Raw genomic sequence first — 19,397 nt, 5'->3', positions numbered from 1 at the left:
ATGAGCAGCGGCCTGATGTTTCCCGGAAATGCTATCGCAAATATGTGGTTCACTTTGTAAGCACTGCAATTCAAAATGAAGAGAAGGAATCGTGATCTTGAAAGGATACTTCGGTTATTTATCATTCATAGGTTCGGAAGTACCAGCGTTGGCCAGTCTGTTTTCATGCTCAAAGATCTGAAGCTTGGACAATACATGCATCTCTCTTCAGTCAGTTGAATGTTTATTTCCTCGTTTCTGATCGAAGCTGTTTCTAACGCAGGAGCTTGTTCGGGTTTGTAGTTATCGGTGGTTTGTTCACAGTTGACCGGAACGTAAGCTCTCTTCTGAAGCATGGATATATCAGCTACTCACTCACGTTACATGTTGTTCAACAGAGTGGTGGGTGGCTTCACTCACTATTTCGTGATGGTAGCCATTCTCAGCACACAACGAGATGTCCTGCTACTCCCAAATGGGAACGGGATCTTTACCGTAAGTTAATTGGCATTGTCTAGATTCAGTTTCCCCCAGGTTACAGTATTCGGATCATAAGAAAAGGGTATAAATCAAAGCTGATTTGAGGCTCTCAAATATGATACTAGGGGATGGCCTTGAGTACTTTCGCAGCTGAATCTACCACGTTCGTCAGATCTGTTTCGAGATGAAATCTTCAACTCTTATTATCTAAACCTCACTTTTCACGATTGTTTGCCACACAGCTGGGGAGTCTTCAGCAGAAAGCTCTATTTGTCCGGACAAAGATATGTTGGTCCTCTTCCACTAAAATCATTACAGTAGTTGCGAGATAGTGAAATGCCGTAAACATACAACAACGGGAAGAAAAAGCAGTATGATTCGGTCGAAAAGTTTGACGGCTAACCTGAAAACGTTCTTCCATAGGCAGTTATCCCATATTCTTTGCTAGTGGGATTCTTCTTGCCGATACCTTTCTTCTTGCTCCACCGGTGGAAGCCACGTTTTGGCTTCGATAAGATCAACGTATCCTTGTTTTGCTCTGCCCTCCATGGTGCTATAGGTGGTGAGTCTCGCAGAACGGTCGTCTCCTCAAGTGCCTTTTGCTGACAAATTTTTATAGGCGTAACTTCTGCCAGAACTGTTTGCACCATGATAGGGTTTTACACTCAGTACTATATACGGAAATACCGTTTCCAATGGTAAGTCTTGAATGTGGTTGAATATGCGTTGATTGGAGGCTGACTTACTTGATTGCCATTTTTCGATCCAGGTATCAAAAGTATAAGTTCGTGTTTTTTTAGTGCATCTCTTTTATTCGACAGCACATCGTTAATTTAGTGACTTATTTTGCCTGAATAGCTATGTACTCAGTGCAGCGGTAGGTCATTTGCCTCGACTGTTTTTCAAAACCCGCTGGCGGCTGACTGATTGCAATAACAATATTAGTTTGACGGAGGTACCCAATTCACGATGTTGATACTCACGCTTACTCTTCAGGGAGGGACTGGATTCAAGGTGGAAATGCCAACGTTAGCTCGATACTTGACTGTCTCTTCTTTCAAAAAGACCTCTGACAACTTTCCACTTGGTTAGCTACTTCCTCAATCCGAAGGGGGCACGTGACTATTGTTACCTACCTTCAGCAAAGCCGTAGTTGACAAACTCGATTCGCAGAGGGTACTGCGTAGTTAATATCCACAGTGCAGCACTCGTTCTACCAATGACAAGAATTTCATTTGGGCTATTATATCATCCTGTACCTTTACCACAGACCCCATGTAACGCACTTCAATTCCCGTTCCCTAGACTACAAGACATTCAAGGAAGATGAATACATATTTAGTACCACTGTTTCCGCAAAAGTTTGGGCCTTTCTTTCTCCTCGCGCAGTTTCCTGAAGCTACATAAACTTCCTTGGAATCCAAATACATGAGCTTCTAATTTTGTTGTTGATACTTTCACGAAATTTTACCTCACGCTACCCTAAATTGGTACCATTTGGAAGCCCAGTTTTAAATGTATGTATCACCCATTGCATTAATTTGCAGCGACATCAATGATGTTACTTAAGAAGAAAAGTTAGTTCATGTACAAGGAAAATGAAGAGGCCCCAACAGGCGAGGCAAACAAAGCCAGAGCTCACAATAAAGCCAGGTTGAATTGATAAGAAAGAAAGAAACAGAAAACTGTAGAGCTACAAGAATTAAAAAATTGCATACAAACGACTAAATCTGTGGATATTTTGGAAATATGCATCTGAGCTGAATAAACAAAAAACCACAAAGTACCTGAAACAATGCGAAATCTTGAGCAGATGACATAGTAAACAAACGACACGCCAAGCCGAATCACAATAACGGATTAGCAACCTAATCCAACGAGACTAACTAGGCAAAATGCATTATTTCAAGTTCTCGGCGGAGAGGATTGGTGTGATCATCAAGTCGTTTTCGCGAGCTCAGGTTAAATTGTTCACAAGTGAGGGGTTTCATTCATGAGGGCTTTCGAAGTTGTACTACAGCATCATCCTTGTAGTTAGAAGTTGATGCATGATGCGCTGAACTCATTTTTTGGAGAGGGAATAAGCACGGATCACGCACTAGAAGAACGAGGCAACTCATCCAGAAGCATAGTTATGCTCTGTTTTTAGACTGAAGACACAGAAGAGCGTCTTACAAAATGGATATATAATGAATTGAGACTTGAGGTTCATAGGAGATCAACGAAACAGTGCAGTTGAGAAGAGAGATGTTTCCGAATTCCGAGGATTGTTTTTGGAGAATACCGCGAGGAAGCTTTGAGACAAGTCGAGCCGGAGAATAGGCCGCAAGAAGTTATTAAAGGATTAATCGATATGTTTTGTTGCCCGTGAGGCCACTCCCGTTGTCACAAACTACAGCGTGTTGACGAATTCGTGAATAGCCCAATTTGATTACTCGGACAGAAAGGATACTTGTAGAGCTGTCAAATTTGCTGGTGACTTCTTTACTAGGGGATGATTCGGAGTCGCGTCCTCGTAGCTTGATAAGTCGCTCGTAATGGCCTGTGTTCTCGCCGTTTACTTGATCTGCTACGATGTGAATTGAGTGATCTTCTCTGCGTTGAGCTACCGTAATCGAATCCGGAGAAAATTCTGGAAGCTCAATAGATATTTCAAAACTGATCGATGTTTCGCTAATTGTCAACTGGCTTCGTCTGGGCTCGTGCTGAGGGACTAAGAAAAGGGTGAACAATAATCAGCGTCCCTGATGTTGAGAGTGCTGAATAGCTGGGAACATCCAACGCACGAAGTAAACGAGTAGGCCGTTTTCTTTTCCAAATGCTAGCCGAAAAGGCGTCAGGAGAGCTCTTGATCGTATATCTTTCGTCAAGGTTCCAGTCGGAATTATCGAAAGTCGTTTGGGATGCCGATGGTGATGGGGGAAATGATGAGCAAGAATCGTCTAAAGGCAGCACGAGGATAAGCATCTTCTTTTGCTCGCGTCTTCTCAGATGGACAAACGATCAACAAACCACAAACTTACTCGTGTTGACTGTTCGAGTAGATTTTGTGCAAGAAAGTACTGAATCAAAGCTATCTGTTGAAGTTCTTCGTGATGTCGAGCTGGTTCCAATGTTAGGCTGGAACGGATCCGACAGGGAGCCAGAGTTTGGCGGTTCAGTCATCGCAAAAATTCTGATTGGAATTTTGAATTTCTTGGGTGGATATCAGTAATTAGTCAAGTACAAACAAGCCAGGATCGTGGTTTGTATTAAAGGAGGCCTGGGGTCCAAGCCGACAGCAAAAATTCTTGAGGAAAAAAGTTGTGCGTAGTCCTGTAATTAATGATTGTAAAGTAGCTAGCCACTGTGGCAGAGCCGACAATTGGATACGTAGGAATGCCAGAGCCTGAATGCGAACGACAATATAAAGCGTTACCGGGCGTGAATTGAGCGCTTCAAATTTGAGATGCCGGGGTCAAGTTGAGCTGTTCGAGTGCGGGGCCGCGACAGGTTGAAGTAGGTTTAAGTTGACGGGTGCGGAGTTGACTGTCTGGCCAGATTTTTTTAAATTGACAGGCCCCACTCAATGGTATGCAAATCGGAGGCACAAGGGTAGACGTACAGCTTGAGCCGGGTGCAATCTGGGGTGATGAAATATGGCGGCCACGTATCTCGGCTTTATCAAAATGAATGTGTTTGTAACTTGGCCGCGGAGAGCAAGACAAGCCAGTGGGGTGGAACTGGAAGGGGACTTGGTCGGAATGCTGAAGATGGGACGTGGAATATGTTGAGAATGGAACGGAAGAAACGGGACAGGAGAGAGCCGAACCGGTTCTACAGCGGAAGTCTGGGTGCGTAGATTGCCCCTCACTGAGACGGGGTATCACTATTGGCTCCAGCGGTTGAGAGAGAGAAACACTGCCAGAGAGAAACACCCAGGGGGTGCAAACCACGAGACACAGAGAAAGCCTCATACATACAAAAGACACCAGACTACCACGTCATTCCTGGAGAATCCTGATACGCCATGGGTGCTGCCAGAGATTGTTTCTAAAATTAGGGTATCACACGAGCTGGGCTGTGCACCGGAGCCCGAAAAGGGCAACATGCCAAGATCCGAGCAGAGATGACTGCCACTTGGAGGCCGGCTGGTCTGAGCGAGCTTAACAAAGCCTCTCGAACGGGGGTCCCGAAGGGACTCTCCGTAGGAGAGGCTCTCAGGCTTACCTCAAAAGTCGCCCGCGGGGCCTGAGCACTTCGAGAAATTGGTCAGAATTTCACATTTTTCATGCTCAACATCTATTTGGAAAAAATACAACCTCTTGAAGATGATTCTGGGTAGACAAAGCTGTAGCCTTGCTTCTCAGGTATCTTTCCTTTTTTTTTTGGAAACATTTGGCCAAAAATAGCCAGTGTCTTGTAAGTTTTAGTCCATCATTAGAGTTTGATGGGTGCGGATCCATTCGGATCATCGGTCCATGGACCCTCTCACGGGTTTTCGACCTCATGCAGCCAGCGGTCAGTGTTAAATACATACAATCTGATGATCGTGATTGTTAGTCAAGATACCAGTGAACAATGGTTTGGTTAAGTGCCCGGAGATTGCAGTAACCAGTCCTTCAAGCATCACAAAATTCTCTGTGAAACCGAACAATCAAGAATGGCAGTAAAACTTAACCGCAGTGCTCCATCCAAGCTTCCGACAAAGTCATCCACAAGCCCAATCAAGTCATCAAAATCACCTCTCAAGTCGTCATCTAGTTCGAAAAAGTCGTTAAATAAGCGCAAACGGTCGCAGAGCTCCAAAATCCCCACTACTGGTATTCATGTCCTTCAAAAGGTCTCGCGAAAGAAAGGTGAAGCCTTGGAGATGGAAATCGCCACTCGAGCAAAGAAATTTTACGGCGGTCAGGAGGCAAAGCCACTTCAAATTGAGGCGGTGGCCAGCCTTGTTCGAGGACAAAACACCTTTCTGTTAGCTGGCACAGGATTCGGAAAGTCAAGGATCTCAGAAATGTATTTTAACCTGTTGCCATCTTCTGTGAACCCGGTCGTGTTGGTGCTAAACCCACTGGATGCGTTGGGCGACAATCAGGTCGAGGAGAAGAAAAGATCCAACTTTACGGCGATCATCGACTTCAGTCAGGGGGGGGGGAGCGGCATTAGTGAAGTGATGCAATTGGTGTTCTGGAAAATTGGTAAGGTAATTTTAGGCTTTAGCTTGTTTATTGGTCAAAGTGCGAAAGAGAAAGATTGTATAGCATTGGCAACATATATATACACTATCAAGTCGGCTTTCAAGGAGAAGGGAAACAAAAAAATTCACAAGCAAATCATTAGGGCTTTGTTTGGAGCCAATATAAATACGGATGTACTTCGCGCACTGCAAAAAACTCGTCGCGCACTGCAGGGGGCGTCCACTCGACGTCCCGGCCACAGTGCGCGGAAGCTCAAAACGCTTCGCGCACTGCAGAAAATAAACCATGAAATTCTCATTTTTTTTTCTGCCAGCCGGCAGAGGGGATCTTTCTTGCCCCTCCTCCATTTTCTTGGGGTATTTGGACCCCCCAGCATGACATAAAAAAAGGATGATAAAAAAATACAAAAAATAAGCGGAGCGCCTCCCCGGGTCGCACCCCCCGGGGATTTTTAACCTGCTAAAAAGCCATGGATCGGGTACCCAGCCCCTTGAAAACAGAGTTCGAGGGGCAGAAGTACATACCCCATGACTTCGCCGTGCGGATGGCCGGCACAGGCTGGTCCCGGAGCGGAGTACATGCACACTCCCCCGATGACCGGCCAGCACGCACGTGGAGTGCAAATCACCGGTCATTGAGGGGATTACGTACTCCTCTCAATGACCGGAACGGTCCCGCTTATCGAGAGGAGTAAACACATCTCTTGATGACCGGAACGGTCCCGGTTATCGAGAGGATTAAATACACCACTCGATGACCGGAACGAACCCGGGCATCAAGAAAATAATCATCTTGATGACCGAGTCTGCTGCGGTCACCGAGTAGAGAAACACTCCCTCAATGACCGGAGCAAACTGTTCAAGGAGAGGATTGATGAACGGTTCGCTCCGGTCATCGAGAGGAGCACTTAATCCCCTCAATGAATGGAACGGACCCGGCCATCGAGAGGAGGAACACTCTCGATGACCGGGTCTGTTTCAGTCGTTGAGAGGAGCAGTGTTTACTCCTCTCGATGACCGTGACCAGGTCTGTTCCAGTCGTCGAGAGGAGCAGTGTTTACTCCTCTCGATGACCGTGACTGGGTTTGTTCCAGTCGTTGAGAGGAGTAAACACTCCCCTTGACGACTGGAACAGACCCGGTCATCGAGAGTGTTCCTCCTCTCGATGTCCGGGTCCGTTCCGTTCATCGAGGGGATCAATTGCTCTTGATGACCGGGACTGTTCCGGTCATCGAGCGGAATGCTTAGTCTCTTGATGACAGGGATTGTTCCGGTCATCAAGAGGTGTGTTTACTCCTCTCGATAAGCGGGACCGTTCCGGTCATTGAGAGGAGTACGTAATCCCCTCGATGACCGGTGATTTGCACTCCACGTGCGTGCTGGCCGGTCATCGGGGGAGTGTGCATGTACTCCGCTCTGGGACCAGCCTGTGCCGGCCATCCGCACGGCGAAGTCATGGGGTATGTACTTCTGCCCCTCGAACTCTGTTTTCGAGGGGCTGGGTACCCGATCCATGGCTTTTTAGCAGGTTAAGAATCCCCGGGGGGTGCGCCCCGGGGAGGCGCTCCGCTTATTTTTTGTATTTTTTTATCATCCTTTTTTTATGTCATGCTGGGGGGTCCGAATACCCCAAGAAAATGGAGGAGGGGAAAGAAAAATCCCCTCTGCCGGCTGGCAGAAAAAAAAATGAGAATTTCAAGCTTTTCATTTGCAGTGCGCGAAGCATTTTGAGCTTCCGCGCACTGTGGCCGGGACGTCAAGTGGACGCCCCCTGCAGTGCGCGACGAGTTTTTCGCAGTGCGCGAAGTACATCCGTATAAATAGGGTCTTGGAAAAACGACTCCCAAGTTTTGGGAAAACAACTGCCATACGTCCGCGCGACCGTTTTTCGACCAGCGCTCGACGTCGACCTAGACCCTTTTTTTGGGTACGGCTTTTTTGGGAGTCGTCGACCCAAAAAATTTGTTTTTGGGAGTCGTCCCCACTAATTTTTATTATTTTTTTCTCGGGGGGTTTGGGAGTTGTTCACCCAAAACAAGTGCCCCCTGCGTTATTTTGGGAGTCGGCCGCGGGGGCCACGGAAGCCCCCAGGGAGTCGTGACGACTCCCCTTGACGACTCCCCTTCGAGCCCCCCACCCATCACACAAGTCACACACCACAACCGCCACACCAACCGCCCGATCACCGCTCACCCGTCCACACCAACCGCCCAATCAATCCAATAATATGATCAACCCAGCCGCCCCGGCCGCCGTCCAGGACCAGGACTCCCAGGCCCCTGTCGCCGCCATGGAGCACGCCGGGCCCCCTATGGCCGCCGTCGAGCTCGCCAACCCCCCTGTCGCCGCCATCCAGGACGCCAAGGCCCCAGTGCCTGGCGAGCACGCCAAGGAAACCCCAGCTGCCGAGGAAACCCCAGCCGCAGAGCCAGGTAAGCTCCCTCCCCTGCCGACTCCCCCATCCAAAATGGAGGCACTGAGCCCCCAACACCCTTTTTCACACCCTCTATCCAGCTGCCGATGAAGACACCGCCAAAGGCCCCGCGAACGGGTCTGGCATCGACACCGACTCCCTTGCAATCGCAGCCCAGGACCACGGAGCCACCCTGGCCATTCTAGACCCCCAAGGAGCCGTCCTAGCCAGCGGTGCTCAAGGTCTAGCCCCCGCCGACTCCCGTGATCAAGTTCTAGCCCCCGCCGACTCCCGTGACCCCGTCGACTCCCCACGTCCCGCAGCCGCCAACTCCCAACCTTCTGCAGCCGCCGACTCCCAAACGGCAGCCGCCGACTCCCAAACGGCAGCCGCCGACTCCCATTTAGCCGCCAACTCCCATTCAGCTGCCGACTCCCATTCAGCCACCAACTCCCATTCAGCCGCCAACTCCCAAACCGCAGCCGCCAACTCCCAGGCCATTGCCGCCGTCGAAGCCTGCATTCAGACCACTGAAGCCCTTCAAGACGTCACCCTAGACCCCCTCCTCCTTCAAATTACTCAAGAAATTGCCAAAAAAAACTAGAAAACGAAATCCACAAAGAAAATGAGGAAGAAGTAGTTGAAGATTATAGCTTAGATAATCCAGATGACAAGAAGACACTTGAGGAATATGTAGAGCTAGCCAGAGAAGAGAAAACAATAGAAGATTGTATTGTAATGTTAGAATTAGACAAAGATAATACTAACAATGATCCAAACTCTGGAACAGTTCCAACTGAAAAAAACGCAGAAGAAATAGAGAAAATACTTGAGAAAATTGCTGAAGAGAGAACTGAGACGGAGCTCAAAGAAATGGAACTTGAGAATGAGAATCAACCAGATGATGAAGACTCAGTTAATGAAGAAGGAGAAAGGACGATCTACGGCAACATTCCTGCGCCGCCAGCTGGAAATTATGACAACGTTGAATCGGTTAAGGAGGCCATCCAAGAATTTGCTCGTGCGCATGGCTATGGGATATTGGTCAAACGCTCTGTTCCTGGAAAGAGTGTCCATTTTAAATGTGTCAGGTCTGTTATTTCCCACTTCTTTTTCATTCTTCTGTTAGTATTGACTGACTTTAAATCCACATTGAAATGATACAGAGGAGGTGATCCTGCAAAAAACAAACGTAAAGGTGATACTCGTGAAAATATATCATCTCAATTGATTGGCTGTCCGTTCGCCGCTGCCGTATAAAACCAGAAGAAGAAGGGCCACTGGAAATTCACAGTCTCCAACTCGACTCATAATCACTGCCCCACCGCCGCCGTTGCCCACACTTTTCACCGTAAGCTCAGCGACACTCTCTACGAAGAAATGAAAAGACTTGGCGAGGCCGGATTGCGACCGGCACAAATACTTGAATGCCTCAAGAAGCTGCACCCTGACGAGACAATCCTGGCCACAATTGATACGATTTACTCAGCACAAAAGCGGGCTGCGCAAGAGATGTTGCAAGGAATCAGTCCCATCATTCACCTGAATGAAATTCTGGCTGGAACCGATTTCACGACTATGACAAAGGTCGACGAATCTGGCGAGCTCAAGGGCCTTTTTTTCTGCCATTCCCTCTCTGTGAAGCTTCTCCATCAGTACCATTCAATCCTTTTCCTCGACTGTACGTACAAGACGAATAAGTATTGGATGCCTCTCCTCCACATCACCGGTGTCACTGGAGCCAACAAGTCTTTCAGTTTGGCATTCTGCTTTCTTGCCAAAGAGACACAAGATTATTACGACTGGGCGCTTGAATCCCTCCTGACTGTTTTCACCTTGAACAAGATTCCCCTTCCTGCTGTTGTTCTGACCGACCGAGAAGAAGCTCTCATCTCCTCTCTCCAGTCCAATTTTCCCCATTCGACCCACATGCTTTGCACTTGGCACATACAGAAGAACTTGGTCTCCAATGGCGCAAAACACATCAAGAACAAGGCGAAGGAGTTTGAAATGCTTCAACACTGGAGCAACTTAATCAAGATGACTAGTCCTGGAGATTTCCGTTCAAGCTTCAGTTGGTTTTGCGCAAAATACGGCGAAGCTTTTGGAGATTATATGATTGAGACATGGCTTCCGGTGTGTGAAAAGTATGCTAACGCTTGGACAAAGGATATACCTCATTTCGACCATCGGACGACGTCTCGAATTGAATCATCGCATGCTTTTATTAAATCTTATCTCCTGGGCCCCAACAATTCTTTTGCCGCCGTCATCAAGTTAATCACAAATGCGCTTGAAGCTCAATCCCACGAAATCTCCGCGGCGCATCACAAGGAGAAGATTAGAAGCCTTTGATCAATAGGGAAGATTTTCTTGCTCTGTCACGGCCGGATCACCCACTTTGCTCTCCGGAAGGCGCAGGATAATCTCAGAGCAAGTGTTGACCTGGAGAATTGGCACAGGTGCAACGGGTGTTACAAAAACCGGATGGGAATTCCTTGTAAGCATACACTCCGGCAGCGCGCAATGGATGGCAAGAAGATACTCCCCGAGGATTTTCATGTCCAGTGGCACATGAAGGTAAGATCTGGGTCTTTTTTTATCTTTTTGTCATGTGGGGGGGGCCTTGGATGGCCGGGTTTTGTGGACGACTCCCATTTTTCCTATGACGACTCCCGTTTCTCCGCGGGCGACTCCCATTTCTTGGTGGACGACTCCCATTTTTTTCCAATGACTCCCTTTTACCCCTGCGCGCACCAGGGACAGGAACGACTCCCATTTTCCGTCCGTGCGGCCTGCCAATTGGGATAACGACTCCCAACGACTCCCAAATCCCCCAGCTGCGAAGCCTTGATTGGAAGAACGACTCCCGCCGACTCCCATTCGTCCGGCCATTGCCACCGCCCCTCTGCCACCCCTCCCTCCAATTTTTAACCTCCCCTGCGCCATTCCCTTACTAATTGGAGTCTTTTCATTCCCCCCAGGATCTCCATGCTCTTGGCACCAACGCTGATCTCACCCAAATCAAGCAAGTCAACTGGATCCGCGAAAGGCTCCTGCAGATGAATCCCGCGCAGATGGCGGCCCAGTTACAAGCTATCAACAGCCTATTGGAAGGCTCTGGAACCTTCGTGACGATCCAGGAACCAACACAAGCTCAGACCACCCATGGACGTCCAAAAGGCGCGCCAAACAAACCAAAAACTACAAAAAGGGACCCCTCCGCCTTCAAACACGTTGAAAATAAAAGGAAGAATGAAGAAGGAGCAATGATGAAGTCCAAGAAACAGAGGCTAGCGGAAACCAGAAAAACGGAGAAGGAAGAAATGAAACAAATGAAGAAAGAAGAGAAGGAGCAACAAAAAAGGAAGAAAGAAGAGGAGAAGAACAAACCAGCACCCAAGAAGAGGAAACTCCCGGCACAAAAGTCAAAGACCGCCAAGAAAGTCGCTCAGTCTCCTTCTCCAACTCCTTCTCCGTCGCCGTCTCCATCACCACCACCCTCCTCACCTGCGCTTCCTCCTCCTCCGCCGCCGAAAGCCCAAGTCCCAACAAAGTGCTTCAAACCGGTCCGCGTCGCACCTAAGAAGCCAGCTTCCCCTTCCCCTCCTGTGAACTCCGCCTCGTCTGCCGCCGCCCCTCCGCAGCAACGTACGTCCCGCGCCGCTGGGAAGATGCGAGCTCCGCCTTCCCCTTCCCCTCCTTTGCAATCAACCTCGTCTGCCCCCGCGCCTCCGCCGCAACGTCCGACCCGCGCCACCGCTAAGAATCCAGCACCACCTTCCGCTCCTGCTCAATCAACCTCGTCTGCCCCCGCCCCTCCGCCGAAATCTAGCCGGGTACCTCCTCCGCGAGCCGCGCGAGCCACGCGAGTCCCTCCACCGCCAACAGCTCCAGTCCCTCCACCACCAACAGCACCAGTCCCCCCACCCCCATCCGAAGAACCAGTTGACCAACCGAATTGGCTCAATCAACTCCCAGTCATCATCAGATCCTCGGTCAAGCGGATACTTGATGTCGAGTCAGATGGCCATTGTGGATTCCGCGCGGTGGCATGGTGCTTGGAGAATGGTCAGGGCGCTTGGAGTGCAGCCCGAGAAGCTCCAGCCAACGAAATCAGCAAACGAGGTGAGTGGTACGTGAAGTTGGGACATTTTCACAACATCAAGTCGGCTCTGGCCAGAATAAACTTTTCCGGTACCAAAGGTTGCGGTATGGCTCATTGGATGGCGATGCCCTCCTCCGGCGAAGCACTGGCCAACACTTTCCAACGGCCAGTTTTTTATTTCACTGAAGAGTGGTCTCAAACTTTCCTTCCCTCCTTCTGCCCTCCTAACCAAAACCCCCCGATCTTCTTGGCTTTCATCCGGCGACTCGATCACTTTGTGGCTCTAGAACTATCCTCCCCTGACGTCTTCCCTGCCCCTTCCCTACAAAAGAGCTGGAAGCTAAATGCCAACCCAGAGGCACGAGGTTGGGAGGCAAGATACTCTGATTGTTTTGCTCAAACAGGTGGAAGAAAGCTCCTCTTTCCTGATAAGAGTGGTAAATTTTACTAGTATTTCCATTTGTAGTTTTCATGTATTGGTGGTTGTTCTAGTCTTTTTTGAATAAATATTGTTATTATTCCTCTCTAGTATTTTTTGAATGAACAATTTTTATATTTTCTTGTCCTCATTATTTCTGGCAGCTCTGAGAGTTTGTGTCATCAAACATGAGGTACAAATTGTGCGCTGGTAGGGAGCATGTCTATTGTGGAGCTGCACCCCTCATATCTCATGTTCTGATGGCACAATAATGCCACAAACCTTATAGCGCAGAGGAGTTACAGTCTTGAAATATCCCTGAAAATTTTAGACTGTTTGGTTGTGTAACACAAAAGTTACACAGTTAGCAGTCATTTCCTACTGAGCATTCGGCACGCCCCTTATGTGTCATGTTCTGATGGAACAATAATGCCAGAAATTTTATATCACAGAGTTTATGCAGTCTTAAGATATCCCTGGAATTTGTGGACATTTTGGGTGTGTAACACAAAAGTTACACAGTCAGCAGTTATTTTCCTACTAATTTTGGCGCACATCCCTTATATCTCATTTTCTGATGGGACAATACTGCTAAAACTTTCAGTATTGTCTTTTTGTGTATGTTTCTCTGTGCCATCAAATTTTTATGGCTCTAGTACGTGGAACAAAAAAGTTATACATATTAAAAATAATAAAAAATAATACAAAAAATTAGTGGGGACAACTCCCAAAAAATATTTTTTTTGGGTCGACGACTCCCAAAAAAGCCGTACCCAAAAAAAGGGTCTAGGTTGACGTCCAGCGCTGGTCGAAAAATAGTCGCGCGGACGTATGGGAGTTGTTTTCCCAAAACTTGGGAGTCGTTTTTCCAAGACCCTATAAATATAGGTGATATAACCATTGGTTAATTCAATGAAAACTACAAAATTCAACATAAAGCCTCCAAATATTTTTTCTAGGCAACCTACAATACTGGTCTCTTCAATTATGAAGTCAGATTCAACTGATTCAGCCATATTCAGTACTGTAGTACCATTATATTGCTTTTGACCAAAGCAAAGCAATATGATGGTACTAGAGGCCAAGGCGGCTTTGCCGCTGCAAGTTAATGGTTCAGTTTCTCCACCCTGTGTTGAATCCCTCTTCCAGAACCCTGTAGATCAAGGTAATATTAGCACCTTACAATACAATCTCAAAATGGTACTTGACCAGGATCACACATGCAAGTATTATATCTTCTACAAGGTGTACAAAGCACACCCAGAAAATTCAAAGCAAACATGGCAGAAAATAGATGGTTTCTACCAACACAACTGTGGTGTCCAAATCCCACACTGATGATTCTCATATCATACCTCTGGTTACTCACAACACATCTGGGGCTTTTCCAAAATTGCTTCTGACTCCTCATAACCATTCAAATCAAGAAGTAGCTTGACTGTGAAAAATCTTTGAAGTACCCATTACTGGGAATAACAGAATCAAAGATCAAGGGTTCCCCCTAAAATTCACCAACTTACAAAAAAAATAATACCAGGGTTTCCCCTTTCCAACAAGCTCAAACAGGGAAACCAACACAATAATGAAAAAAAAAAAAATCCAACTCAAAAACCAAGACCACAAAAACAAGATCCAATGCAACTGGGCCCACCATCCCTCTCCTTCTAGTGGGGTTAAAAGAAAGTAGGTAGATGTCCCCCAGCGTGCGGAAAGGGACTTATGCTATGGGGGGCCAGAAAATATTTATATAACCCCCCAAGCTGCACCAATGCAACAGCAGAGGGGCGTGAGCCACCTTGATCTAGCAGGAGGTTCAGCGCAGAGGTTTGGCAGAAGAACAAAGAATTTGGCTACATATAAGGTTCAATCTTTATATGTATTTGACTTGGCCTGGATCACCAAACTTGTTGTACCATCCAAGTCTACTCAACTGGAAGCCACAACTTGAATCACCAGGCAACCACTTGGTATTTATCAAGCCACTTGCCCACCACCACCACCATGCCAAATGAACCTAACACCATACATTTCAAACCTTGATTCAGGCAAAACCACACAGGACCCTCAAGAGCCCCTACCAAGCCATCTTATGTAGCATGTATCCGGGGGACATTGTTTTGCAAAATATATAAATCACCAGATACTTATCCATATTCTTTTCTTAAAGATTTTCCTAATGTGATTTGGATTTTTTTGGGTTTGCCTGGAGGAAAAAGAAATATTTAGGTCAATTTTCCTCTTGTAAAAAGTATCCAAGCCCTGCTGGGCCTCTCCCAAAAAATCCTCCTTATGTTTTACATATCTAAACAAGGTACAATTGGGAGCCGCAACTTCCCTAGTTATGGGTAATCGAACAGTGAAAATTTGGTGTAAATAAGACAAACCGCAGGACACAGGTGTATGGAGAGTAATTGTACCAAGTAATTGCCTGTTGTTCAGCCCAAGATCCTGTAACCTGTACTGGCACCTGGCACCTGTTGTGAGCCTGAAACCCAGAATCACCAGAATTTACATAAGGTGGCTTGGTTGGGGCTTTCTGATTTCCTAACCATACACTAACACCTTTTACTCCTCCGCCACCGCTGCAAAAAAGCACCAATCACAGCACATCTCCCAATTATACCAACCAAGCCTTGCCCCCATCAAAATGGAATCCAATAAGGCTATTGTTTCAGGCCAGGTGGACTGACGGTCTACCAATTCACCCGCCCAGTAACCCCGCAAGGCCCCAATAGCTGTCAGGTAGCAAAATAATCCTGCTCTGCCCACTTGTCCCATCCCTCCAGGATACCCGGACCAAAATCCATCTCCGCCTGTTCTTCCCTTGCTTCTCATTGTCTGCACCCTGACCCTGGGTCTGATCCCCAGCTTCAACTCAAAACCCACCAGGCCTGGGGAAAAAACGCATGGAATGACACCATCTTCTTTAGCCTTGTCCACCTCCCTCTGCCGCACCTCACTCTGCACATTCCCATCAAACTTACATCCAGAGCTCACATTTTTTGCTTGCATTCAAGGTCTGAATGCCTGTGAGGTGCCCAGTGCCAAATTTGTCCAACCCAGCTGCACTCCTGAAGCTTTTGAGGTACACATTCTTCCCCATCTGGCCAATCATGCTGCTGGATGTATCAAGTGCCATGATTAGACTAAGAAATCTCAAGACTGTTTTACATTTTACATAGACTTTGTAATAGATTAAATCAAGAAACAATGCTTCATCTATGAGTAGGAGTGTCAGAGGGTCGCCATCATGATGAAAGTGGCCCTGGAATTGTAAGGATCCTCCAGGCTTCTTGAAAGATAAGATATTTATTGATGGAATAAGAATCATGATAACAGAGAACAATTCAACAATGGAGAAAGGATGAGCTTTTTGCTAGGGATTTCATTTCAAGAAGGAAAGGAGGGGAACATAAGAGAAACTTGAATTAAACTCTTTCTGCTTTGACTTGATAGATGGTAGCAGTGGGGGAGATAGCTTGTTAGATCAAAAAGGCCATTGTAGGCTGTGAAGAGCTATTGACAAGAGCAGGCTGGGGCCTGTGACAGCCAATATGAAGGTTTGGCAAGGGAGTGACTTCCGTGTGCGGCAGCAACATGAAGAAGTTCAGGGGTGAGATTGGTGCTGGAGAAGCAAGTGTTATCTGGGAAGAAACCTCAAGGCTCTCCTTGCCTTTGACTCTTCCTAAAGTGCATGTATGTATACTCAAAGGTAGCCCTACCAGTAGCCCACACAGTGCACTTTTAATAAAATTGGATGATGGTTAATTTCTTGACCTGTTGTAGCACATTTTATCACCCACAATTTTCAGCATACAGACCTAGAATTAGATACTGATTGCTTGATTGATTTGTGGATTCATTGTCTACCAGTTTGGGGAAAATGCAATTCAAAATTTATGAAAAACTCTCACAATCAGCAAGTCACATTGAAAGATCGCAAGGTTCATATCCAATCACTTTGGCCACCCTGTCAAGGTTCACAATGTATGAGAAAATGTTTAATTTCAAACTTATACAGAATGCATAAAGGAGATGGAGGAAGCTGACATTGAAGGGTGAACTGCTTGATATTTCCATTCTCAACAATCCATCTAGCTGGCTGGAACTGAAGGCAATCCTCCCCAAACCTCAGGGTATCAACCATTCACCCAAGAGCTACAGATCAAGTATCCAAAAAAAGATATATTACATTCACAGAAAAGGGAGAAACAACAATCAGCTGAGCCAACATTAATAGCAGCAATGGGGTGATTGACTTGCATCCACAAGTCCCCATGAAAAAACCACATGATTGGATATAATTGGCCTCCACCCCCTGGGATCTTGGTGACTTTCAGGCTAATAATTTTCTAACTACCCACTTGAATACCACAATTGATTCCAAGCATGACAATTTCTCTGAGGGTTTGAATAACTGCTGAATGTCTTAGTCATGTGATTTAATTTTTGTGAGAGGAAAAACAAATGAACCAAAGGTGACCAAAAGGGAAAATTGAGTGAGATCAAGACCCCATGTAAAAGACAGAAAGTAAATGAAGGATGTGACAACTCAATCTTGGAAAAGGATTCCAAGAAAAGACAAAAAAGATGACTTTTTGGGAGCATGAGTGGAACCAACAAACAAACAAAAAATGGATCAAGACATTTGCACATCACCATCACCATCAGGATCTGAGCCAAGCGTAAGATGATTACTTGGAGGAAACTTTGGTTGATCAAGTAACGGTGCATATAAGTATTTCAGTTTAATCTATGTAGCAAAAAGTCCATGGCCATAAACGAGAAGTTAGTACAAGCCATTGCAATCTATGTCTCTCTTCCTGAGAACCCCTTTGGTCTCTGGAGAGGATATGACTTACATTTTAGATACGGAAGAATAGGAGTTGAGGAGGGCATCTTGGACAGAGCGCATCGTCGGCGCGACCTTGTTGGAATGGTTCTTGAGGTATCGTCCATGAGAAGTATAGTGTTGATCCAAGTAAGGTTGAACTGGAGATGATTAGACGAGCCGTCAAACATGGCTTTGGAGATGGACTTGAGCAGCTTGGAAACAGAAGTTGGTAGGAGTTGTGCGGCGATGACCTTGATTTCTTTGAACGGGATTGATTGGTAGTAGAATTTGCTGATGTACTCTTTGTTGCCTGAACAGGCCTGAACGCCATCACAAGAGTCACATGTACACCTTTTGGAATGCATTTGAGATATTCTGATTTCTTAACGGTTTGCTGGAGCAATGTGTGATCTTGAGCGATAGCTCAAAGGGATCAAAGTGGATCGTGTCGTCTAAAGAATAGAGTATGTAGCAGTCCATCTGTCAAAGCGGCTTCCCTCGACCTTCCAGTGGGCAAAAACTTCACTGATTTTGTCCGAACCTCTTGCTTGTATTTTATTCAGGACATCATCTGAGTCAGACAGTTCAGCAGGATCATTGATCTCGTTTTCCGTACGTCTCCCAGATCCGCATGTCCAAGATGAAACAGACCAACTTATCTCCGAGTGGAAAGAACGCTAAGGCGGATGTTGGACATTGTGGCCGGTTAAGATGTTGAATATCCTGACTGTTTGAACCAACAAGACATAAATCTCAAATCATTTGGCAACGCCGCCGCCAACAACGAACTCGGCAGAGGGGTTGACAGCGAGTGCCTTGAATTGGACTGGGTGGGACGTCTTAAAGTTGCGGGCACAGATCAAGTGGAAGGCTTGAATGGACCCGTCGAGCGAGACTGAAAAGATCAATGTGCCTTTCTTTGCAAAATCAACGACTGAAACTGATGGTTGATTTTTGGCAAAAGTGACATAACAGAACCCAGCCGTCAACTTTTGACCTTCTCATTGTCTCACCGTCATGTGTTGACTACTGTTGGCTGGCCATCCAATCCAAAGAGGGCATCGTGTATCAATGGTTGTTTTGGTTTTGGTTGGGGTGGACTGGGTGGCGTGGCGTTGGCAAGGATACGGCGGCCGTGGCGCTGGATGCGGCTAGAGTCTTTGAGAGGTCAACTCACCACCAGCTATGGATGGGGCGAGCTTGAGTATATAAGGAGGGGGGGCTGGTGTCAGTTGTCCCCCCAGGGGTTCCGGTTTCGTCCTGGCCCCTCCTTGCAGGCCCCCTACTTCGCTTGGATAGGCCCCTGCTTGATTTAAAAAAATGCTGGCCCTTTTTTGCTTGTTGCACTGTCACAAGCTGGAGGGTCTACCCATGGCACATAGTGTTTGGGGGTAATCTCTTCAACAGTGGCCATCATGTGGCTGCACGCCAAAACTTCAATTTTTTTTGCCATGTTTTTGTGAATTTAATAAACTTGGATAAATGTACCCGGGTATTTTCCGCGTTTGTACCCGGTTTTTGCGTACCCCCTTTTCCGCGTGCGTACCCGGTTTTTTTCCACTCATTTCTACGCAACGCAAATAATACCAAAATTCATCTAAAATGATGAACATAATTATCATGCAATCAGAATTTCAAAAAACTCAATTTCCAAATGATTGATTAATTTGTACCCGGTTTTTTGCGTACCCGCTTTTCTGGGGTAAATACTAAGGGGATAACTTTTTTGTCAAATGCCCCAGCCGCACAAAAATTTCAGGGCACTTATAATTGTGGATATTCTACATTCCCCAAAATTTTTAGGATTCTCAGGGAGTGCGCAGTGGGCTTAGTAGGAAAATTCCTGCTAACTGAATAACTTTTTTGTTACATTTCCAAACAAGCTAAAAATTTCAGGAGTTTTCAAAATCTGTATATTCTCCGTGTCCTGAAATTTTCAGCAATTTCTTGGCATAAAAACATGAGATATAAGGGGTGTGCGGCAGT

General features: G+C 46.6%; 3 protein-coding genes across 3 annotated transcripts; 1 reads left to right on the top strand and 2 right to left on the bottom strand.

The window, feature by feature from the left end:
- On the top strand, positions 1-1,612 carry PtA15_6A716 (uncharacterized protein; the record flags this gene model as incomplete). Its single annotated transcript, XM_053170451.1, has 12 exons — positions 1-56; positions 132-210; positions 283-314; positions 378-474; positions 585-622; positions 702-747; positions 883-1,021; positions 1,079-1,157; positions 1,229-1,243; positions 1,318-1,336; positions 1,405-1,487; positions 1,552-1,612. The coding sequence occupies 12 exons, from the start codon at positions 1-3 to the stop codon at positions 1,610-1,612; spliced, it is 744 nt and encodes a 247-aa protein (XP_053021641.1).
- A 1,183-nt stretch (positions 1,613-2,795) lies between these two features.
- PtA15_6A715 (uncharacterized protein) lies at positions 2,796-3,624 on the bottom strand (the record flags this gene model as incomplete). The annotated part of the gene is made up of 3 exons (XM_053170450.1): positions 2,796-3,172; positions 3,246-3,401; positions 3,483-3,624. The coding sequence occupies 3 exons, from the start codon at positions 3,622-3,624 to the stop codon at positions 2,796-2,798; spliced, it is 675 nt and encodes a 224-aa protein (XP_053021640.1).
- A 13,701-nt stretch (positions 3,625-17,325) lies between these two features.
- On the bottom strand, positions 17,326-17,776 carry PtA15_6A714 (uncharacterized protein; the record flags this gene model as incomplete). Its single annotated transcript, XM_053170449.1, has 2 exons — positions 17,326-17,330; positions 17,440-17,776. The coding sequence occupies 2 exons, from the start codon at positions 17,774-17,776 to the stop codon at positions 17,326-17,328; spliced, it is 342 nt and encodes a 113-aa protein (XP_053021639.1).
- Positions 17,777-19,397: the final 1,621 nt, after the last annotated feature.

This window comes from Puccinia triticina, chromosome 6A (assembly GCF_026914185.1).
Source record: "Puccinia triticina chromosome 6A, complete sequence".
In the NCBI taxonomy this organism is placed as follows: Eukaryota; Fungi; Basidiomycota; class Pucciniomycetes; order Pucciniales; family Pucciniaceae; genus Puccinia; species Puccinia triticina.
This window is presented reverse-complemented; position numbering and strand designations above follow the sequence as displayed.